Source organism: Sapajus apella, unplaced genomic scaffold (genome assembly GCF_009761245.1).
Source record: "Sapajus apella isolate SASKATOON/1434 unplaced genomic scaffold, GSC_monkey_1.0 scaffold125, whole genome shotgun sequence".
NCBI classification, from domain to species: domain Eukaryota; kingdom Metazoa; phylum Chordata; class Mammalia; order Primates; family Cebidae; genus Sapajus; species Sapajus apella.
This window is the reverse complement of record NW_022437065.1, coordinates 4,233,529-4,258,362: the sequence shown is the minus strand read 5'-3', so window position 1 is coordinate 4,258,362 and position 24,834 is coordinate 4,233,529. Positions and strand designations below refer to the sequence as shown.

The 24,834-nt window shown below is 36.9% G+C and overlaps 1 protein-coding gene and 1 non-coding gene across 3 annotated transcripts in view; both read left to right on the top strand.

Moving 5' to 3' along the window:
- CASK (calcium/calmodulin dependent serine protein kinase) overlaps positions 1–24,834 on the top strand; it is a 322,704-nt gene that overhangs the window by 255,489 nt on the left and 42,381 nt on the right. For both annotated transcript variants that reach the window (XM_032261683.1, XM_032261682.1), the window contains 4 exons: positions 1,486–1,563; positions 4,085–4,165; positions 11,710–11,898; positions 20,268–20,346. In XM_032261683.1, the coding sequence (XP_032117574.1) occupies positions 1,486–1,563; positions 4,085–4,165; positions 11,710–11,898; positions 20,268–20,346 (427 nt within the window). The remainder of the gene's footprint in view (positions 1–1,485; positions 1,564–4,084; positions 4,166–11,709; positions 11,899–20,267; positions 20,347–24,834) is intronic.
- On the top strand, positions 19,020–19,126 carry LOC116539079. The gene has a single exon (XR_004263912.1). It is a non-coding gene; the product is annotated as a U6 spliceosomal RNA (small nuclear RNA).

Here is a 24,834-nt window from a genome sequence, read left to right as displayed (position 1 = left end):
ACCAGCCACAAATCACCAGTTCCCTCAAATGTTAATATAATGTTTTAAATAGAGCAGCATTTTACTAGTCTACTTACACTCTTTACTTAATCTCTCAATTAGTAGTGCTTTCTTAATTAATACATCATTTAAAAAATTGTCCCTACTCTATATTCACATTGCTTTTTTTTAGGCATTTTTATGTATGATGTGGCCCAAATATTTACAAGTCATGAAGTTTTATCTTGCATCAGTATAAATTAATTTGGCTGTAATCTGAAGAATATTTATAGTCAATATTTGACCTCTCAACTAGCATCGGTATACAAAGTAGGTGAAGAGGAAAAAAAAACCAATAACAAAAATCCCCACCTATTTTAGAGAAGTTAGGAAATAGAAGTGTTCATACCAGCCAAGGTCATCTTTAACTTTTCACTTTTCAAAGCAGACGGTTGACTATGAAACATTTTATTTGAGGTAGAAGTTAATATTTTAATTGTATTTCTAAACTACAGATACTTTTCTCTAAAGAATTAAATGTATGTTCTTCAGAAAGTTAAACTTTGGATCATTTAGGTTTGTGAAATTTTAGAAATATATTTACTTTCTTTTTTTTTTTTTGAGATGGGAGTATTGCTCTGTCTCCCAGGCTGGAGTGCAGTGGTACCATCTCGGCTCACTGCAACCTCTGCCTCCCAGGTTCAAGCAATTCTCCTGCTTCAGACTCCCAAGTAGTTGTGGTTACAGGCACCCACCACCACACCTGGCTAATTTTTTTGCCATGCTGGTCATGCTGGTCTCAAACTCCTGACCTCAGATGAACCACCCGCCTCAGCCTCTCAAAGTGCTGGGATTACAAGCGTGAGCCACTGTGCCCAGCATGTATTTACTTTTCAGCGTCTTCACTCTGAATTTGCAGAGTCAAAAGAAAAAAAGTTTATGTCCTTGACTTCCTGCTGAAGGATACCAGCACTGATTCTGTTAATGAACAGCCCTGGTAAAACAACCATAAACCTTTGTGAGAACATTCCTTCCTAGAAGGAATGAGTTTGCCCTTTCCCAAGATTTAGGTTTCTGTGAAAATTCTTCCCGACGTGCCTTGGCCAGAAAGCATTCTTTCATTTTTACTCCGTGTAGATGTGCCTTGGCCAGAAAGCATTCTTTCATTTTACTGCGCATTCATGCTATTGAAAGGTGCTTCTGTCAGAGGAAACAAACACTATGATTGAGGAAATACTGACGAATTTAAAATGACAAGGAAGTTGCCACATTGACAGAATTTTGGTCCATCTATTTAAAGGTGATTTTTTGAAAAGGTATGCATAAGACTCATATTCTGACAAGTTTCACAGAAAATTAAGAGGTTATTACCGAGAGGATCCCACTGAAATCATCAGCCTGCCTTTTTAAAAGGAAAAATATTGTTTAGTGAAGTAACAAATATGAAGCTCTGAATTTTAGCAAAGAATTGTGAGTGTTGACTGGATTTTCTTCTTTGCTTTTTAGCTGTATGACAAAATTAACACAAAGTCTTCACCACAAATCAGGAATCCACCAAGCGATGCAGTACAGAGAGCCAAAGAGGTAAGTGATACATTTTATAAAAGTGTTTGGCGTCATCATATTGACTACTTTTATTGAAGACATTTCTGTTGAACATTAAGAGGCAGTTTCCGTGGAGTCACAATTTGACTCATTATATTCAGATTTAGTATTTCTAAGTTTATTACTGAACATACAGAAAAGAAAAAAAAATCTTTGCAGCAATATTGCCTAGATTTCTAGTTCTGGTTCTGTGATGTAAACTTGAATACATTACCATCAGTTTTACTTCTCTTTTTCTGTTTTTTAAAAAAAGAAAGTTATTTTACAACATTTGGTGGAAATAGGCATGCTATAAAAATTTTAGTTGCTTTTTTAAGGTGGTAATGTTTGAAAGTTAATTAAATTTCTGGAGCAATTAAATATACCGAGTTCAAAGAAGTCATTTTTGTAAATTGTCAATGTATGTGGCTATATCTGTCACAGACTTTTAAATACCTGTTTATGATAGAAACACGACATTGCAGAAAGTTTGGAAAATAAAAATAGATCCATAATCTCATCACTCTAACACAGTAGTTTACATTTTACATAACATTTTCCAGTCACTTTCTATTTGCATATAAATTTTTTATAGTTGTAATTAAAATGTATCTTTTTTTAATCTAACATTATATAATAAGCATATTTCCATGTTTCTACTTGATCTTTACAAATATAACTTCTAATGACTACAATATTTTTATTTGCTGTTATTAAAATATAACATATTAGCAATTCTCCCATTGTTAGACACATAGGTTTTTTTTCATTTTTTGATCATATAAGTCTTTATGCAAATAAACATTTTCCTTTTTTAAAAATTATTTCTTTTAAAGTGAAATTACTAAGTGAAAGAGTATAAAGGACATAATCCCTTCCCTACCAGATTTTAAACACAAAGTCTGTATTGGAAGGTAGTGTATGTTTACTGAGAAATGAGACCATAACAGTGGAGGCTGCATGGCCTGCCCCTTTGGTCAGGACTACCTTGGAGGGGTTGTCTCTGACTTCACCCTGGCGGCTCATAGAAGGGAATTAAGGTATCACTGATAGAAGCATGAGTTACCACCCTGTCTTCACAATACACAAATAGAAGCAGAAAGACTCTCAGGACAATTATTTGGCTCAACTGGAAATTGAGCCCTGTTTTGGTGGAAATACCACTCCTCTGTATTTAAAAATAGACTAAGAAAGGAGCAGGGAGCCAGAGAGAGTATGTGACTTCCTCCTTTCGTTTCACTGGTAGAGAAACTCCGAGCATAAAATACACCAAGGATACTTGGTTTATCATCCTGAAACAATATGAATTAACAGTGTAACACTAATGAACAGGGTATTTGGATAAGAAAGCCCTGTTGTTGTGGTTTTTTTTTTTTTTTTTTTGCTTGTTTGTTTCTCCCAGAGGCAGTAGTTGAGTAGCACAGAACATTATAATTTTGATGCCAAAATCTAAGGCTCAGGCCATGCGACCTCACAGCATACCCTCCTGCCCCAGTAGGAAGGTTTTGTATGGTTTTCACAGGTTGAGGTAAGAGTCCTCCTGGATGGATGGTGGTGTGCTCCTGCCATCCAGTTGTGCTGAAACAATCCTTGATTGGCTTGATGGTTGGAATTCACTTGAATGTAATGCAAACCTCTCTGAATCCAGCCAGCTGCAATTAGAATAGCAGCAGGTGTGTTTACTCAGAAAAAGAACAGAGGCTTTTCCATGGGTTCATGTCCCATAAATAACTTAAACAGGTAAACTCCATCCTGGCGGTAAAGGAGTACTTTTGAAGAACAATTTGATTTGAAAACAACCATTTTTACCTCTGCGGAAAAATGTTAGTAACTAATTAGTGAAGAAAATTTGAATGGAAAGAGAAAATAAGGTTTTTTAAAAATTGTTCTCTTAGGTTCCCTGGCATTTAAGCCTAAGAGCCATTAGCAGAGGCATGGCCTTCTCTATATGGGCAGATGAATATGGTGAATAACATTGATCCTGCAGGCATTTTTGCGTTTTCCACATTACTTAAAGAAAAATTACTTGTGTACACTTAATTAAGTAGTCTAATTAATTACTACTGTTCTTGAAATCATTTTTGTCTGTGCCTGTGTCATTTTGACATTTCTAAAGGGAATTGGCAGTGCTGTTAATATAAAAGAAAACTTCTTACTAACTTTTTGTCCATATTGATTTTTATGGTGAATTTGGAAAAAGATATTCAGAGATACTCTTTTTTTAAGTTTCATAAATCTGTAATAAATATGTGTTGCAGGCTTGTCATTTTGTTTTGTATTTTTCAATAGCCTTTCAGGTTGTAGTTGACAGACTATTAGAACAATTTGCTTCATTTTTATTAATATTACCGTCAATACCGTTCTTCCATGTATTAATATAATTTGAATAAAATGAAAACTTTTTCAAAATAATTGTTTTGCCTGCCATAAAAATCCACTCGTAATTTTTAACTTAAAAGAATTTAACATTTTTAAATCTTATGTCATGTTTGTACCATTATATATCTTGTTTATTTTTTAGGTTTTGGAAGAAATTTCATGTTACCCTGAGAATAATGATGCAAAGGAACTAAAGCGTATTTTAACACAACCTCATTTCATGGTAAGTAACAAACAACCTCGCTTTCAAAAGAAGTTTTTAAACTACCCTCATAAAATGTAGCCAGCTTCATCTAATACATTTTTATCCATATCATATGAGACTGTTAAGATTACAATACCGGGTAATACCAAATATTTCAGGATTCTTTTGTTTACTTTGTGCCACAATTGTAGAGATGCTCTTGGTGAAGTGGCTTTTCAGGGACTGTGTACTCATCAGACAAGAGATTTTCTTCCTTATGGAATAGTCCTTTAGTCACTGAAACTGTTTATGTTACTTAAACCACAAAGAACTAAAATTAGAGACAGTTTGCAATAATAAAGAATTCTCTGAATCTAGGTGATATTTTGGAAGAAGTACATCTCTTTTTTGACAATGCAAAACTTGCACTTTCTTCATTCATTTCTACTATATAGAAAGTGGGGATAGCACCTGTATTTAGCCAAATATAAAGCTAAATAACTAAACGAAGCTCGAAATAGATAAGATACTTTTTTGGGGAAAAGGTCCATGCTTATCTACCTAACTGCAATACAAAAACACAATTACAGATGGAAATCCATGTTTAATATACCATTTTAAAAGCATTAGCTCCATCAGTTTATGTGAAAAATATGTGAAAAGTAGAAAATTTAGCTCACTGCCCTTTGGGAGAAAGTCTGACTTAAAAGCCTTGTTCTCATTACTACTATTGCAGATAATACTTTGAATTTTTGTTTATTTATTTATTTTTAAGATGGAGTCTCGCTCTGTCACCCAGGGTGAAGTGCAGTGGTGTGATCTCAGCTCACTGCAACCTTCGTGTCCTGGGTTCAAGCCATTCTCCTGCCTAAGCGTCCCTAATAGCTGGGATTATAGGTGTGTACCACGACACCTGGCTAATTTTTGTATTTTTAGTAGAGACAGCATTTCACCATGTTGGCCAGGCTGGTCTAAAACTTCTGACCTCAAGTGATCATCCTGCATCAGCCTCCCAAAGTGCTGGGATATGGGCGTGAGCCACAATGCCTGGCCTCAGATGACACTTTAAAAATAATAGTAACAGTATGTGTATCAAAGCAATTACCGCTGAGGTTTTTTTTATATATGCTGTTTTATGATAGTGTTTCTAAACCTAGTTATTGAAATGAATTTCTTTTCCTCAAAGTAACTACCTGGAAAGAAGCAATTACCATATTCCTAACTCCCCCACCCAAGCATTAAAGGCTGAATTCAAGTATAATCCTTGAGAGTATTTGACTTTATTGTATGATAGCAGCACTGTTCAGTGAGTTACTATTAGGAATACAGGTTCTAATGTCTGTGGATGAGTGCGTTTTTACAACCTAGGTATATAAACACAGAACTTCGTTCAAATCTCACCTGAGTATTGCTAAGATCTCTTGTAACCCCTCTACACTTCTCTTGAACTTTCTCTTCTCTAACTCTTTTCCGCTTGTTTGTATTCACCTGCATAACATTTTAATACTTGCTGGCCCGCCAGAGCAGGTCCCTTCCCAGTGAATGGGCCAGGGCAATTTTTCTTTGTCCTTCCATATCCCGGCTCAGTTTTGTTGTTCTCATTGAGCTTGTGATCTCATTTAGTCATGGTGAGTATCTCTATTTCACAGAGCAGGAGAATAAAGAAACTATATCCTTTAGTAGTATCCTCAAATTTGATAGATCACAAATATCCGGAGTTACATTACTGTTTATATATATATATATATATATATATATATATTTTAAGATGGGGTTTCACCATGATGGCCAGGCTGGTCTTGAACTCCTGACCTCAGGTGATCCACCCACCTTGGCCTCCCAAAGTGCTAGGAATACAGGTGTGAGCCACCACGCCCAGCCTACCGTTAATATTATCTTGTTCACTGTTTCATACAAATGTGCTGTGTTTCCCCAGATTATAATTTATTCTGTTTTAGACATCATGTCTTCTCTAGCAGGGGTCTCCAACCCTGGGCCATAGACCAGTACCCATCCGTGACCTGTTAGGAACCAGGCTACACAATAGGAAGTGAGCAGCAGGCCAGCAAGCATTACCATCTGTGTCCCCCTCATGTCAGATCAGCCTAGGCATTAGATTCTCATAGGAGCAGGAACCCTACTGTGAACTGTGCATGTGAGGGATCTAGGTTGCGTGCTCCTTATGAGAATCTAATGCCTGATGATCTGAGGTGGAACAGTTTCATCCCAAAACTATCCCCCCCACACCCCCCACCATTTGTGGAAAAATTGTCTTCCATGAAATGGGTCCCTGGTGCCAAAAAGGTTGGGGACCAACTGTTCTATAATATAAAAGTGGTGAAAGCTGTGAATTCAGATGACCTGTGGTTGAACTCCATCCTAGCCACCCTAACTCTATGAACTCTGACTCTGAGCCAACCTTGTGGAGTCAGAATAAGAATTAAGTAGCTTATATACCTACTGTGCTTAGCACAATGCTTGACATATGCTTAAAGCCTAACAGATATTATCTAATATGTATTATTAGTTGCGCCATAGTATCTATCATGTATAGGGCACATAGTAAGTTATCAGTAAAACATTGACTAGATTAGGAACTTGCCCATTTGCAGATAGGTTAGCCTCTCCTTGGCTGACTGCTCTTTGCAGTATTCCATAGCTAGAAACAGATAAATAATAAATTTTGGACCAGGCACAGTAGCTCACACCTGTAATCCCAGCATTTTGGAAGGCCAAGGCAGGAAGATTGCTTGAACCCAGGACTTAAAGACCAGCCTAGGCAACATAGGGAAACCCCATCTGCACAAAATATTAAAAATAAACTAGCCAGACATGGTGGCACATGCCTGTAGTCCCAGCTACAGTTGTGCCCTAAGAAGGTAAAGAGACTTACTTAAGGCCAGGAGGTTGAGGTGGGAGGATCACATGAGCCTGGGAGGTCAAGAATGAAGTGAGCCATGATTGCACCATTGCACTTCAGCATGGGCAACAGAGCAAGACCTTGTCTCAAAAAATAAAAAATGCTTGGCGCAGTGGCTCACACTTATAATCCCAGCACTTTGGGAGACTGAGACATGAGGATCATTTGAAGTCAGGAGTTCGAGACCAGCCTGGCCAATATGGTGAAACCCCATCTCTACTAAAAATACAAAAAAAAATAGCCAGGCATGGTGGCACACACCTCTACTCCCAGCTACTCGGGAGGCTGAGGCACATGAATCGCTTGAACATGGGAGGCGGAGGTTGCAGTGAGCCGAGATCGCGCCATGAGGAGTTGACACTTGGGTTGAGACTCCTTTGGGAAAAGCAAATGCAAAGGCCCAGAGGCAGGAAAGAGCTTTGTAGGTTCAAGGAGCAGAAGTCCGTTGTGGCTGAGATACAATTAACAAGGGAGAGTGGTACATGAAGTACCAAGAGAGGTCAGCAGAGGCCAGACCAATTTTATTTATATTTTTAATATATAAAATAAAAGCCTTCCAGGCCATTGTAAGGAGTCTGCAGTTTTCTCCTGATTGCGGTAGGATGACACTAAGTGATGGCACACAGGAAAATACCTGATCTGTGCTTTTGAGATTGCTGGGGCTGACATAAAGAGAATGGACAGTAGGGGAATAAGGGTTTAAGGAGACCAATTGGAAGACTGTTGTGAGAGGTGGTAGAGGCATGGTGAAAGGTGAGAATGGTAGAACATGGGCAGATGGGGTTTCTGTGTTGGGGATGGTTACATACAAGAGGACTTGCTGATGATTGGGATGTAAGCTGGTGTGATTAAACCCATTTCACAGTTCAGATAGGAAATTGTACCCTAACAAGGTAAAGAGACTTGCTTAAGGTCACTCACCTCAATGAGGTTCAAGCCAGATCTTGCTGGCTCCAAAGCCCAGGCTCTTAAAAGTCAGTTGATTTATAATGCTAATAAGTTTTCTAATAAATTTAAGTTGAGCTCATTGGTCATTCCCAAATAAGTTATGTGCAGATAATGTCTTATGTGGGAAATACAATTCTGATATATATATGCTATATTAAACTTTTAAATGCTGGAGCTTTCTATCTTATAAGCATTTTTTAAATCATGGTTTCAAAATCTTGGTATTTTTAAAGAAATATTAATAGCTAGAGGAAAATATGTTAAATACTTATAATTTTTTTTTATTATGCCAAGGTTTGAGAGTTATTCTTGGCAAATGTATAATTTCACACTTATTTGCTCAGTCATCCGAATTTGCTTTCCGATTATTATGACATGAGGATTTACCATTGAATTACTTGATACAGAAAATGCAGGTACTTGTAAATATTTACAGTAACTAAAGGGAGAGGAAATAAGGGTAAATTTAAATGACTTTAAAACTCTGTTTTTGTTGTTGTTGTTGTTGTTGTTGTTGTTATTTTGTTTAAGAGACAGGGTCTTGCTCTATTGCCCAGACAGGAGTGCAGTGACACCTTCTTAGCTCACTGCAGGCTATAACTCCTGGGCAAAGCGATCCTCCTGCCTCAGCCTCCCAAGAAGCTGGGACTACAGACATGCACCATCACACCTGTCTACTTTCTTTTATTTTTTTATAGAGACAGGGTTCTCACTTTGTTGCCCCGACTGGTCTTGAACTCCTGGGCTCAAACAGTCCTACTTCCTTGGCCTCCCAAAGTGCTGGGATTACAGGCATGAACTACCACACCTGGCCTAAAATCTGTATCTTTAGATATCATGACAAAGGAATATTATCTCACTGATTCCTTTTTTAGTTATTCCATTTAAAAGACTGACGTTTTAAAAGAACATTTCCTTTGCTTGTTGCAGTTGTAAAATATGAAACATTAGTCAGATTTTTTCACTCTAGTCTAATATTGTTAGTTGTCTTATACATATCCTTACTATAGTACAAAAAGTGAAAGTGGTTTTTTCCTATTACATTATTGTTATGTAATTGAAACTGACAGCTATTTCAGCTTAGTAACAACTGCTCACTCATACATCTTAACATATTTGAAGAAAAATGTTCAAATTTTGGTTTTCCTATTTTTTATTTTGCATATTCTTCTTTAAGCTTTTAAAAAGATAGTTTGTAAGTGGCCTCCTTTTTCTGTTTGGATATGAATTAGAGATTTAGGTTAAATTTCATTTTGTGGTAGCAATCATTTACAGTGCCAAATTGTGGTTACTATTAAGTATGACCTTATTTGGTGACATCATTTGAGCTTTTTTTCTTTTTTTTCTTTTTTTTTTTTTTGAGACAAGAGTCTTGGTCTGTCACACAAGACAGAGTGCGATGGCGTGGTCTCGGCTCACTGCAACCGCCAGCTCCCGAGTTCAAGCGATTCTCCTGCCTCAGCCTCCTGAGTAACTGGGATTACAGGGGCCTGCCACCGCGCCTGGCTAATTTTTGTATTTTTAGTAGAGATGGGGTTTCACCATGTTGGCCAGGGTGGTCTCGAACTCCTGACATTGTGATCTGCCCACCTCGGCCTCCCAAAGTGCTGGGATTACAGGCATAAGCCACTGAGCCAAGCCTAGCATTTTTCTTTTAAAGTCCAATTTGAGTATTATTTTATGATTGTGGGCTTATCCTTCCTTGTAAATAAGGCATTAAATACAAATGTTTGCTTATATAATTTAAAAGAATGTGTACAGGCCTGTAATCCCAGCACTTTGGGAGGCCAGGCGGGTGAATTGCATGAGCTCAGGAGTTCAAGATCAGCTTGGGCAACATGGCAAAACCCTGTCTCTACAAAAAATACAACAATTATCTGGGTGTGGTGGCACGTGCCTGTGGTCCCAGCTACTCGGGAGGCTGAGGTGGGAGGCTCACTTGAGCCCAAGAGGTCAAGGCTGCAATGATATGACAAACATAATTTTAGCAAATGAAAGGTTCCAGTTTTTCTGTTACTGATTTTTGCTTTTTGCCCTAAATCTTAGTTTCTTAAGTGACCACAATTAAATCAGAAGAAGAGGGATTTGCCCACATAGCACAGCCTCTATACTTGGGCTCAGGAGTACCATTGCAGTGTGCAGTCAGGGCACTGGTGAGGAAGCCAAGCTCCCCAAGGCCACTGTGGAGCCCTACTTTCAAGCCATGTATTGCTTAGTGCCCCTTGGTGCTCCTCACCCAAATCCCAGTTTAGACCAGCTGTCTGAGACTGTGGAAATATCTGCCATTTCCATCAGAAAACCAACTGTGTATATTTCTCAAAGCATATTCTTTACTGGTGACAAATCAGCACCATCTTCTTTCTGATTTTATCAGATTGTTACCTCTTTTTTTTTTTTTTTGCCTCATATGCATGCCTTTAAAATTAAAATAGCCAAGTCATGACTTTTTTAAGCCTTTTAATAAAATAACTTAATTTCAGATATTATGAGTTATACTTTTAAAGCAATTTTAATTGCATTTTATTATCTGCAGTTATCTCATTACCACACAGATCACAAATTAAAATAGAACCAAATTTATAGTTAGCACACAAGAAAATATAATCTGTGTAAAGCTCCAAACATTCTGATAGCTATAAATTCTCTTTGAAATAGAAATATTCATATATTCATGCTTATTAAAAAGTGTTTATTATGATGGCACAAACCGTGTGGTGAGTAGAAGAACATTCTTTTTTAGGGACATAAGGGACATTTTATTATTGAAGTTCACCAAGCTGACAAATAGAGATGTCAATACAAAGAAATCACTTTCTCTTTGTTAATAGGCTTTGCAAAAAGAAGTCTTAATAATAATTCTAAACTTATTTTTTATTTGAACAAGTGCTCCAAAAAATAAAATGAACAAAAACATTTAACATGTTTAGAGTTTGACTTCCATATCATGTGTGATATTTTAGAAGATCACATTTTTAAGATACATCTGTGTATATATTTTTTCTTTTACTAAATTATATACTATAAATTATCTTCATCCTTTGGGTTATATAGAAGTGTCATTGTAAATGCCATTGATGAAAGATATTTGCTTAATACACCAATTATTGAACGTTTTCTATTTAAATTTGTTTCCATTCTAAGCCCCAGCACAAATTTGCCAACTCTATTCATCGAGGATTCTTTTGGCTAAATTATTTGAAATTGTACCATTTGCCTTTATTTGAACAAGTTAGTTGGTAACACCTCTGACCCAGATAATCAATAAACACATCTCTTCATTGATTCACTCATTCATTCACTCATGTTTTTAAAAAATCTATTCATCATGAGTGTTTGTCACAAAGAAATTGAGATATAGTTGTATGTCGATATTACGCACTTTATGTTCTCTTTAGATGAGTGATACCTTTGAGAGGAAAAGAATGATATATGTTTATATAATAAATTTGTCAGCCCCATGTCTACGAAAAAAATTTTTTTTTAATTAGCCGGGTGTGGTGGCATGCATCTGTGATCCCAGCTACTCAGAAGGCTGCAGAGGAAGGATCACTTGAGCCCAGGAGGTGAAGCCTGCAGTGAACTGAGATCGCACCACTGCACTCCACCCTGGGTGACAGAGTGAGATCCTGTCACAAAATAAATAAATAGATAGATAAAAATAAATTTCTGCTGAAATAGTAATGTTATTAATATTTTTTTCTTTATAAAACACTAGGCCTTACTTCAGACTCACGACGTAGTGGCACATGAAGTTTACAGTGATGAAGCATTGAGGGTCACACCTCCTCCCACCTCTCCCTATTTAAACGGTGATTCTCCAGAAAGCGCTAACGGAGACATGGATATGGAGAATGTGACCAGAGTTCGGCTGGTACAGTTCCAAAAGAACACAGATGAACCAATGGTAAGTAGGAAAATAAAGTTTTCAATACTCTCATAAAATCCCAGCATGAGTTAGATCAGCTAACTTCAACCTATACTACTAGGAGCCGAGGAAAGAAGGAAGACATGGATAGTTTTAAAGAAATCAGTTTCCAGATCTTCAATTCCCCCCTGCTCTTCTTTTCTAGAATTGTTCTGCCTGACACTATGTCTTAGGCATGCTGGTTCTCTTTCTCACCTCTCCTTTCACAATTGCCCTTCAACCAAAAAAAGGGGGAACATACTGGAACATTCCTCCAGAGTGTAAAAACCTTTGGGGCAGCAAAGAAAGAGACAATTTGAAATATTGGTATTGGTATTGAGAAAGAGAATGTCTAGTAACATTGTAAAAATCATCATCCTTTTATAAATCTTATAGTTTTCAGATCTTTTGTCTTCAACAGAATTAGAGGAAGATTAATTAAGAAGGCATTCAAAAAACTGAGTAACATTGCTGGAATGAAATTTCTTCCGTTCCCATCTACCTACTTAATAAGAATCAGTTTACTCAGTACTTGGGAGTAGAGTTGGAATAGAATTGATGCTGAACCTTGCCTCACCATTCTTATAGAATTCTTGTAGATTGAGAAGATCAAGGAAAGGCTCCTTTATGTTAGCAGAGCAAGGGGAGTGAGAGGAAGCAGGGGGATACCATTCAGGCAAACCAAACAGCACATGTGTAAACCTGGTAGTAAAAAGGCTCTTATCATAATTTCCCAATGGAAAGAAGGCACCACAGCGGAACTGCAAACAGCAAGGTGAGTGGCTGGAACAGAATCACACAAGTGTTAGAAGACATGTTAAGGATTCTGTTTATTATCTTGAAAACAATGGGAGGCTACTGAAGACTTTTAAGCAGGAAGATAATATCATATTTTTATTTTTGAAGTATCACTCTAGAGAATGTGTGAGAGGGGTCAAGAGTGGATGTACAGAAACCAGTTAAGAGACTGTTATTGCAGTAGTGCAAGGCAGATATGATGGAACTCTGAACTTGAGGGATGGATGTCAAGATGGAAAGAAGTGAGCACATTTAAGAAATAATGAAAGAGTAAGTAAAATCAGAAAGCCTTAACAATGGATTGACAATGGGACTGAGGGAGAAGCAAGGATCAAGGACAGCCCTTAAGCTTTAGGCTTCTACAACTGAATGGGCAATGAGACAGGGAACATTGGATAAGTTCCAAGTTGGAGGAGAAACTATATCTTTAGAAGAAGAAAAAAAATTCAAATTTATACATTCATATCTTTTTCCTCAGGCCATAGAAAAAGGATATTAGAATATAGAAAAACCAATGACCTACTTCTAAAAGTTGCCTTTTAGATTAAGAGAAAAGTTATAAAGCAGTGATCCTATGACCATGACTTTTGGAGAACCCTCAGCTCTAGACATTTCTGGTCCTAATTCTCATTTAGTCATCTTTGCCAGTTATGCAATGTTATCTTGCAGCAAACAGGTAGCATGCAGATCACCTCACCCCTTCTGGTACTGTCCAGACAACTCTTTGGCTTAAGAGCGCAGGCTACAGCAGGTTTTGGGTGTCTTAGGCAAATCACTTCATGTCAGTGGGCCTCAGTTGGCTCATCTCTAAAAGCATAGTTGACTAAATTAATGTTCCCCAAGATCCCACCTAGCTCTGAAAATCTAATATTCCATTCATTTGTTTTATATATTCATTCACTCATTCACCAAATATTTTTGAAGTCCCTATTAAGTGCAAATCACTCTTATTAGATGCCAGTGATCTATTGTCAGATAAGACACTGCCCCTTACTGGAACTCACATTCCACAGGGCTGGCTACATTAAACAAGTAAATTTGTACCTTAGCATAGTTTATTTAACAAACCCAGTTATGACAGAGCTGGAGAGGAGAGAAAGCTGTATTGAAGAGGCAGGAAGAAGGGGTGATGTTCAGCCAAGCAAAGCATATAAGAAGGTAGAAGGGACCGCAAGAAGGAGGCCTCAAAGTGTCTTGGAATCATTATGTTCTCAAGCAGCCCAATGACAGTTGCTTGATTGTGTGAAGACTCACTACATAGAAACATAGACAATAAAAGCATAAAACTACATCCTTGAGTTACTTTTTCAGAAAGTATTAAATGGTCTTGAGTCTCCCCTAAAAGTCTCCTTCCAAAAGTTCTTCTGTCTTCTGTGATCGTAGTGAAGATGTATATTTCTTCTCTTTTTTTGACAGGCTGCCATGAAAACAGGAATTATTTTATGTGAAATATAAAATATATATTTTCAATAATAGAGTATAAATCTCTAATATATTTAATACAACTTTATTTGCTTTCTTAGTCACTTTATTCAAAGCATTATATTACAGTGCAAGGTATTCCTATATGATCTTTTTTGTTTTTCAGATCCTCTACAATGTGTCCATTCCCCAAGGGTGATATACTCCTATACACCCTGTGTTTTCCCATTCATAGCATCGTACTTATAATTTTTTTTTATTGACTGGGATCCCATAGTTGCAAGTGACAAAAACCAAACTTGAACTAGCTTACAAAATAGAGGAAAGACTTATATAAACAGGGAAAGGCCAGGAGTATAACCTTCCTAATATCCCCCCTTAAGCTGGTAGGTTCAGGAGTAGGCACCTAACCCAAGCTATGCCAGTCCCTTCCCTAGAATTTGTGAACTTGGGAACAGAGAGAACATGAATCAATTCCTCTCTACAGAGAAATATTTGGGATCTACAGAATAATAAATGTTAACTACAGTTAGTTTGAGGTAAACTTCCCCTGGCCGTGAGAGACCCTTTTAGTCTCATTTGCTACTGTACCTAGCAGAGTGCCTGCCTCATAGTAAGTGCATGTTAATGTTGGTTGAATGAATACATAAATCTATTAGTTTCAAGGGTAGAACCTCTATTGTACTATCATTTCCCTTATGAAATTAGATTTGACTTACACACTAATTTACAGCATTTTTCCAGGAACACTTCTCTTAGTTCCACACATGCTGATTGAATGCACAAGTTGGAAATGAAACTTGAATATTTTAATTGAATCTTAGGACTAGAAACATTTTGATAAACCAGTTTTTCACATTGCTCGCCTACCACTTCTGAAAACTGCAAAATAGGAACCATGCAAAGTTATAGTTCGTGGAATGGTAGAAATTAAGTTAGAGTATAAAGTATCAGATATTTTTATGAAGCTTTCCAACAGTGTTATTCTCTAGTGAAAAATAAAAGACTCAGTCCCCACCCTTAATCATCTCAAATTCAAGGCCACTTTCTAGCAAGGGAGCCTGTTAAAAAGTACAGGTTTCTGGGCTCCATTCCCGGCCTCCTGAGCTTAAATCTAAAGAGTGGGTTTAAGAGTCAGCATTATTTAAAATTTCCCTGTATGATTCTTAGGATTAACAAGATCTAGTACAAAAAAATCTGTTTATAAATGCTTGTTTTTTAATAGTGGATAATCAGAAAGCAAAAAGTAATCTATTGAATAGTATTCTGGCATTAAATATGACTGTATAATTTTTATTTCTGGCCAAGATAGAGTAACCAGGACCAGATTTATCCTCTCATTTGAAACAACCCAACATATAAAAAACACAAAATCTCATGAAAGAACAGATTTCAAGGTATTAGACATCAGGCAGCTAAAGACAGTGATCTCTTAAGAGACAGGAAACAGCCAGGTACGGTGGCTCACGCCTGTAATCCTAGCACTTTGGGAGGCTGAGACGGGCAGATCACCTGAGGTCAGGAGTTCAAGACCAGCCTGACCAATATGGTGAAACCCCGTCTTTAAATTAAAAAAAAAAATATATATATAGAAAAAAAAAAAGAGAGACAGGAAACAAACAAGGTGACCCATATGAATGCCCCACCATGCTGCCTTGAGGGAGTTTCCAGGCTACAGCACAGGGAGAGGAACTAAGGCAGAGTAGGCAGACTCTCTGAATCAAGGGGACAAAGCTAAGAGTCCGGTGGAACCAAAGCAACTAGAGTTCATAGGACAGGGTACTGAAGAGGAAAGAGCTGCACACAGAGAGAACATCAGATCTGTAGAGGATCTCCCTCGAGTATTCAGCAGAGTATCAATCAGTGCATGTCTGATAGGAAACTCCCCAACACTGAGAAACTCCCCGACACTCTCCACTTTGAATGGAGAAAAAAACAAAGGATTAGAAGGAACAGCGCCTGACACTCACTACCTGTTCCCCCCAGTCAGACTAGAAAAATTTCTAATTCATGGCACGTTTGTAGAGTGATCAGGGAAATCTTATCTCTGTAATGAGACGTAATTAGCCCCAAACTGACAACTGCTCCAGACCTGCGTAATGGATCATGAAAGCAAGACCCAAAATATCAAACTATTTCCAAGCAACCAATCTAAATCTCAGAACAAAGCATAAGAATATTTTTAGGAATACAAAAACATCAAGTATGCAACAAATTCACAATGTCTGACATCTAATCAAAGATCACTAGGCATGTAAAAAGACCAGAAAGGGTGACCTATTATGTGGAGAATAATCAAAAATTACATACAACTAACAGATAATAGAATTAGCAGAAAAATATACCATGGGATTAATGGCAGATTAGACATTTCAGAAGAGATTAGTGAACTTGAAGACATAGCAATAAAAACTATCCAAAATGAAACACAGCAAGAAAAAGAATTTTCAAAGATTAAAACAGCATCACTAAATTGTAGGACAACTTCAGTCAGCCTAATATATATATGGTTAATTGGAGTTCATGAAGAAGAGAGAGAGGAAAAGAAAGAAGAAACGTTTGAAGAAATAATGACTGAACACACTCCAAACTTGATGAAAACTATAAACCCACAGATCCAAAAACCATGGTAAACCCCAAACACAAGAAAAATGAAGAAAATAATACCAAGGTACATCGTAATCAAACTGCTTGGAACCTATGGCACAGAAAATCTGAGAAACAGAGCAAAAAGAAAAAAGAAATTGGGAGAGTGAGGCAGGAGAATCGCTTGAGCCTGGTAGGCGGAGGTTGGAGTGAGCCAAGATATTGTGCCACTGCACTGCAGCCTGGGCTTCAGAACAAGACTCCATCTCATAAAAAAAAAGAAAAAAAACAATAAGAACTTTTACACACAGAGGAACAAAGATAAGGATAACATCAGTGTCTTATCAAAGCACTATAAACAAGAACAGTGTCATATAGTACTAAAAACAAACATTTCTCAACTTAGAATTCTAAACCAAGCAAAGGTATCTTTCAAGAACAAAAGCAAAATAAAGATGTCTTCAGATATAACAAAGCTGAAAGAATTCAGCAGACCCACGCTATAAGACCCCAGTATATTTAGGACATTCTTCAGGCAGACAGAAAATAATAACAGATTGAAATATGAATTTACAAAAAGGAAATAAAGAGCGCTGGAAATGATAGCTACATGGGTAAACCTAGAAGTTATTTTTCTTATTACTTCAATCTCTTATGATTGGCAATTTAAACAAAAGTAACAATGTATTTTGGAGTTTATAGTATGTGGAAGAATGAAATGTATGACAACAGTAGCACAAGGTCAGGAAGAAAGACATAGAAGTACTATATACTATTGTAAAGTTCTTATACTATATGTGAAGTGGCATAACATCACTTGAAGGTACACTGACAAGTTAAAGATAGATGCTATAAACCCTAATACAACCACTAAAACAACAAAATGAAGAGTGGTAGCTAATAACACAGGAGATAAAACAGAATGAAAATAATACAAAGAAAGGCAGAAAAAGACAACATAGAACAGGTGGAACAAATAGAAGTCAAATAGCAAGAATATATATTTATACCAAACCGTATCAATCATCATATTCTACTTGTAAAACATGCACTTTATACACAAAGAATAGTTTCAAAGTAAAAAGGTAGAAGCCAGGTTTGATGGCACATGCCTGTAGTTCCAGCTGCTTGGAAGGCTGAGGGAGGAGGATCACTTGAGCTCAGGAGTTTGAGGATGCAGTGGGCTATGATCGTACCACTGTGCTCCAGCCTGGGCAGCAGAGTGAGAAGTGAGACCTCATCTCTTCAAAAAAAAAAAAAAAGAAGAAGATGGAAAAAGATATACTATGATAACATTAATCAAAAGGAGGAAGCTTGAGTAACTTAGTTGGTATCAAAGTATATTCTCAGACCACACTGGGATTAAATTAGACATGAATAACAGAGAGAGAAATCTCCAAGTACTTGAAAACTAAATAACACAATTCTAACTAACCCATGGATTAAAGGAAATCAAAAGGGAAATTTAAAAGTATTTTGTAGTGAATTAAAATGGACCACAGTATATCAGAATTTGCAAGATACCACTAAAGCAGTGTTTAAAGAGAAATATGTACCATTAAACACCTATATTGGAAGAGAAGAAACATCTCGAATCAAAGATTGCAGCTTATACCTTAACAGTAACTAGGACAAAAAGGAGTAAATTAAACCCAAAACGAGTAGAAGAGAAGAAGTAATAAAGATAAAAGTGGAAATTAATGAAATAGAAAACAGAAAGCAATAGAGTATCAATAAAATGAAAAATACTTTTTCTTTGGAAAGATTAGACTGATCAGAAAAATGACTATGCAATCGGGGGGAAAAAAGACATGAATTACCAATATCAGGCCTGAGAGAAGGGGCATCACTACAGAGTCTACAGATATAAAAAGGATGATAAGGAAATAAACAGATTTATGCCAATAAATTCAACAACTTAGATAAAATGGAAAAATCCCCTGGAAGACAGAAACTGCTAAAGCTTATTTAAGAAGGAATAAACTGAATTGCCCTGTACCATTTGAAAATTGAATTTGTAGTTAAAAACTATCCCTTAAAGAAAACCCCAGGCCAAGATGGCTTCACTGGTAAATTCTATCAAACATACAATAGAGAAATAATACCAATTCTATACAAACTGTTTCCAAAACATTGAAAAAGAATGAGTTTTTCCCAGCTCATTCTAGAAAGCCAGCATTACCCTGATACCAAAACCAGATAAGACATGACAAACAAAGAAAACTACAGAGTAGTATTCTTCATGAATATAGATGTAAAAATTCTAAACAAAATATTAGCAAAGCAAATCCAACAATATATGAAAATGTTAATATGTGCTCACTTCAGCAGTACATATACTAAAATATAAATAGTACAGAAAATATTATCCTGGCCTCTGTATAAGTGTGATACACAAATGCATGAAGTGTTCCAGATCTTAAAATATATATATGTTATGATCAAATGATGATTAACCGAGGAATACAGCTTTACTTATAATGGCCCAAACCAGGAAACAATTCAGTGGGTGAATGGATAAACTGATATGTTCATACAGTGGAATACCACTCAGGAAGAACAAAGAATGAATTACTAATACATGCAACAACATGGTAGAATCTAAAAATAATTATGCTGAGTGAAAAAAGCAACAAAAAGGAGTTCATACTGTATTATTTCATTTAGGTACAGTGCAAACAAATCTGTAGTCAGCAAAAGTTGACTGTATCAGTGTTTGGTCAACAACTATATTATCAGCGTTTTGATTGTCATATTAGTAGTGGCTTAGGGATGTGGCAGGGAGGGCATGGAGTGATGGGAGAATATTACCAACAACCATGAGGAAACTTTTGGGAATGATAGATATATCACTATCCTGATTGTGGCAATAGTTTCATACATATGGCAAACATCAAATTGTATACTTTAAATATGTGTATGTCAATTATATATCAATAAAAACTTTTTTAAAATAATAGGCAATATTAAAAATAGAGCAACAGGGAAAATAATCATAATCAGAAAATTTAAAAGCACTATTGGCCCGCCATGGTGACTCACACCTGTAATACCAGCATTTTGGGAGGCCAAAGCAGGTGATCACTTGGGGTCAGCAATTCAAAACCAGCCTGGCCAACATAGTGAACCATCTCTTTCCTTATCCTCGTCTCTACTAAAAATTCAAAAATTAGCTTGGCATGGTAGCAGTCACTTTTAATTCCAGCTACTCAGGAGGCTGAGGCAAGAGAATCACTTGAACCCTGGAGGTGGAGGTAGCAGTGAGCTGCAATTGTGCCAGCTCCAGCCTGGGTTACAGAATGAGACTCTGTCTCCAAAAAAAAAAAAAAAAAAAAAAAAAGTGTATTAAAAGCACTGTATAAAATGTATGTATACTATTATAGCAATCAAAAATAGCATTTTTGTCATGGAGCAGTTTTGTGTGTGTGGCATACTGGATAGTCTTCATTTTCCCTATTTAATGTTTTTCAACTTTGGTAATTAAAATTATCTACAGCAAAATCACAAATATTATGAGAAGTACTGCCAAAATACTTTTACTGAACTTTTTTTCTTTTATACAGGGAATCACTTTAAAAATGAATGAACTAAATCATTGTATTGTTGCAAGAATTATGCATGGAGGCATGATTCACAGGCAAGGTAAGTTTCATATATATTTCTTTGCCTTCCTTAACTTTTTTCCCTGTAGCCTAGTGAAGAAAATGTTTTTGTTTGTTTGTTTTGTTTTTGAGATAGGGTCTCACTATGTTGCCTCAACTGGTCTTGAGCTCCTAAGTGCAAGCTATCCTCCCATCTCAGCTTTCCACAGGTGTATGCCATCACACTCAGCTAAGAAAGTATAAAGGATATATATAAAAGATCTTTTAAAATCATCTTTCATTTTAATCATTATTGGCCTCCATTGGTTCTTATTCATCTGCACATGTTCCAGCATGTAGATAATGAAGGGAGAGTATATTAGAGTTCTGTTAGCTGGAGCATCTCTGTATCACTGTTAGGTTATGACTTATTAAGAGACCATGAGAGATAAAGCAAAGTATCACACTGGGCCTCAAGATGTAGGGGAGACATCTGTTCTAGAATACAAGATATATGTAAATAAATAACTGTTTAAGAACTGTTCCCTCATTCATTTAGGAATTAGATATGCTATTTATAAATTAGGACATCATAGAGTTAAATAATAATACAAAAATAAATGGTAAGAGATGTCAAATCAATAATTAAATTATTAATGCCTGCCATAGTGCAGTCATTCTGTGGAAAGAATTCACTACGAACTGAAATAGACAAAGAATAATGTGGGGGTTTTTTGAGACAGAGTCTAGCTCAATTGCCCAGGCTGGAGTACAATGGCACAATCTTGGCTCACTGCAACCTCTGCCTACCGGGCTCAAGCAGTTCTCCTACCGCAGCCTCCTGAGTATCTGGGACTACAGGTGCACATCACCATGCCCAGCTAACTTTTGACGTTTTTGTAGAGGTTGGGTTTTACCATGTTGTCCAGGCTGGCCTCAATTTCCTGAGCTTAAGCAATCTGCCTGCCTCCTCCCAAAGTGCTGGGATTATAGCCATGAGCTACCATGCCCAGCTCAAAGAATGATTTTTTAAGAAGATGCATCTTCAGTTAATTCTCAAAGATGGGAAGGGTTTGGACATGTGGATTTAGGCTTTTCTTTGAAAGGACCGAGTTATATGCACTAGTATTCAGAGGATAGTCCAAAAATGATTCTTCTGGAAGACTCTTTCTTTGAGATAGGGTTATTTTTGTACTTAACACCCCTTTCCTTTACCCCCGGAGAGCGAGAAATAACACCCTAAGCATTTTAGTGCCTTACTCTCCTCTTGAGAATAAGAGGAGACCACTGTGTACACAAGATGGTATCTGGCATCATTGCTGCTTTCAGAGGAATATTTATAGGCATAGAGAGTGTACGGCACTCCCACAGGAGGATATTTGGTTTTAGATTCCAGTATGTATTTTTTGTTTGCTATTTTTAATAATTTTTATATATTCAGTAAAGCTACAACATCATTATTTCTTTAACTTCTCTTTGTTATATTACTGCACTGGCTAGGATCTGAAGTCTTTCAAGGAGTGGTATAGTAGACATCCTGTCCTATTCTTGTTTTTTAAAAGGAATCCAAAATTAGCTGGGCTTGGTGGTGCTTGCCTATAGTCCCAGCTACTCAGGAAGCTGAGGTGGAAGGATTGCTCGAACCCGGAAGTTCAAGGCTATAGTGAGCTATGATCATGCCACTGCACTCCAGCTTGGGTGTCAGAGAGACCTTGTCTCTAGGGAAAAAAAAAAAAAATGTTTTTTTAAAGAGGAATCTTTCCAATATTTATTCTTTAAGAATAATGCAGATGTTTAGTATATATCTTTTATTAGGGCTAGGGAAATTCCTTTATATTTTAGTTGCTGAGCATTTTAATTGTGAATAGGTTTTGAATTTAATCAAATGCTTTTTCAGTAGAGATGAAAAATCTACTGACACGATCATTTGTTTTTTTGCTTTTATCTGTTAATGTGGTGAATGTCTTTTAAAGATTTCCTAATGAAAAACCACCCTTGCATTTCTCAGATAAACTCAGCTTAGTCATTGCATATTATCTTTTTTATATACTGCCCTACTAATGTTTTCTTTATAAGATCTCGATATTTACGAGTGAGACTGGCCTGTGGTTAATTTTCCTCTCTTGTATTTCTCTGTCTGATTTTAGTTTCAAAGTTATATCTACCTTATACAATGACTTGGAGAGTATTCTCTCTTCAATTCTCTGAAAGCCTTTATATAATATTGGAATGATTTGTATCTTAAAAGTTTGGCAGTACTTGCCTATAAAAGTATGAGAGCCTGGTGTTTTGGTTTTTAGTTTTAAGAAAGTTTTATTTTTGTTTTTTAACAACTACTTCAATTTATAAGGCCATCTAGGCTTTCTATTTCTTGAGTGAGTTTTGGTAAACTACATTTTCCTAAAAAATCTAAGTTTTAAAATATTGCAGAGAGCTTCTTCATGGTATTCTCTCACCTTTTTATTCTCTACCATCTTTGTCATTATGTCCCCTGTTCATTTCTAATATTGTTTATTTGTACCTACTCTTTTTTTCTTGATGAACTTTGCCAGAGATTTGTTCAGAAACCCCTCTGGGTTTGGTTCATTCTCATCGTTGTAGGTTTATTTTCTGTTTCACTGTTTTATGACCTAATTTTTATTATCTCCTTTTTTAAATTTTCTATTGGTTTTGGCTAACTTTACAAACTTCACACATATTCATGTATTTCATTTATTTCCAGTCTTTCTTTTTTTATTATTTTTTCGAGACAAGGTCTTGCTCCATTGGCCAGGCTAGAGTTCAGTAGCATAATCATAGCTCACTGCAACCTCAAACTCCTGGGCTCAAATAATCCTCCTGTCTCAGCCTCCTGAGTTAGGACTACAGGCAACCATACCCAGTAATTTTTTAATACTTTGTAGAGATAGAGTCTTGCTTTGTTGCCCAGGCTGGTCTCCAGCTCCTAGGCCTCCAATGATCTTCTCCCCTCACCCTCCCAAAGCACTGAAGTTATAGACATGAGCCACCATGCCCAGCCTTCTTCCTTTTTTTTTTTTTTTTTTTTTTTTTTTCTGAGAAAGAGTCTTGCTCTGTCACCCAGGCTGGAGTACAGTGGCATAGCCTCTGCTCACTGCAACCTCTGCCTCCCAGGTTCAAGCAATTCTGCCTCAGCCTCCTGAGTAGCTGGGATTACAGGTACCCACCACCACCACTCCTGGCTAATTTTTGTTTTTCTTTTTTTTTTTTTTTTTTTTTTTTTGGCATTTTAGGTTTAGGGGTACATGTGAAGAACATGCCAGATGGTTGCATAGGTACACACATGGCAGTGTGATTTGCTGCCTTCCTCCCCATCACCTATATCTGGCATTTCTCCCCATGCTGTCTCTCTCCAACTCCCCACCCCCCACTGTCCCTCCCCTATTTCCCCTCGACAGACTCCAGTGTGTGATGCTTCCCTCCCTGTGTCCATGTGTTCTCATTGTTCAACACCCACCTATGAGTGAGAACATGCGGTGTTTTATTTTCTGTTCTTGCGTCAGTTTGCTGAGAATAATGGTTTCCAGGTTCATCCATGTCCCTACAAAGGACACGAACTCATCGTTTTTGATGGCTGCATAATATTCCATGGTGTATATGTGCCACATTTTCCCTGTCCAGTCTATCATTGATGGGCATTTGGGTTGGTTCCAGGTCTTTGCTATTGTAAACAGTGCTGCAATGAACATTCATGTGAATGTGTCCTTATAGGAGAATGATTTATAATCCTTTGGATATATACCTAGTAATGGGATTGCTGGGTCAAATGGAATTTCTGTTTCTAGGTCCTTGAGGAATCACCACACTGTCTTCCACAATGGTTGAACTAGTTTACACTCTCACCAACAGTGTAAACGTGTTCCTATTTCTCCACATCCTCTCCAGCATCTGTTGTCTCCTGATTTTTTAATGATCGCCATTCTAACTGGTGTGAGATGGTATCTCAGTGTAGTTTTGATTTGCATTTCTCTGATGACCAGTGATGATGAGCATTTTTTCATATGTTTGTTGGCCTCATGTATGTCTTCTTTTGTAAAGTATCTGTTCATATCCTTTGCCCACTTTTGAATGGGCTTGTTTGTTTTTTTCTTGTAGATCTGTTTTAGTTCTTTGTAGATTCTGGATATCAGCCCTTTGTCAGATGGGTAGATTGCAAAACTTTTTTCCCATTCTGTTGGTTGCCGATTCAATCTAATGACTGTTTCTTTTGCTGTCCAGAAGCTGTGGAGTTTGATTAGGTCCCATTTGTCTATTTTGGCTTTTGTTGCCAATGCTTTTGGTGTTTTGGTCATGAAGTCCTTGCCTACACCTATGTCCAGAATGGTTTTGCCTAGGTTTTCTTCTAGGGTTTTTATGGTGTTAGGTCTTATGTTTAAGTCTTTTATCCATCTGGAGTTAATTTTAGTGTAAGGTGTCAGGAAGGGATCCAGTTTCTGCTTTCTGCACATGGCTAGCCAGTTTTCCCAACACCATTTATTAAACATGGACTCCTTTCCCCATTGCTTGTTTTTGTGAGGTTTGTCAAAGATTG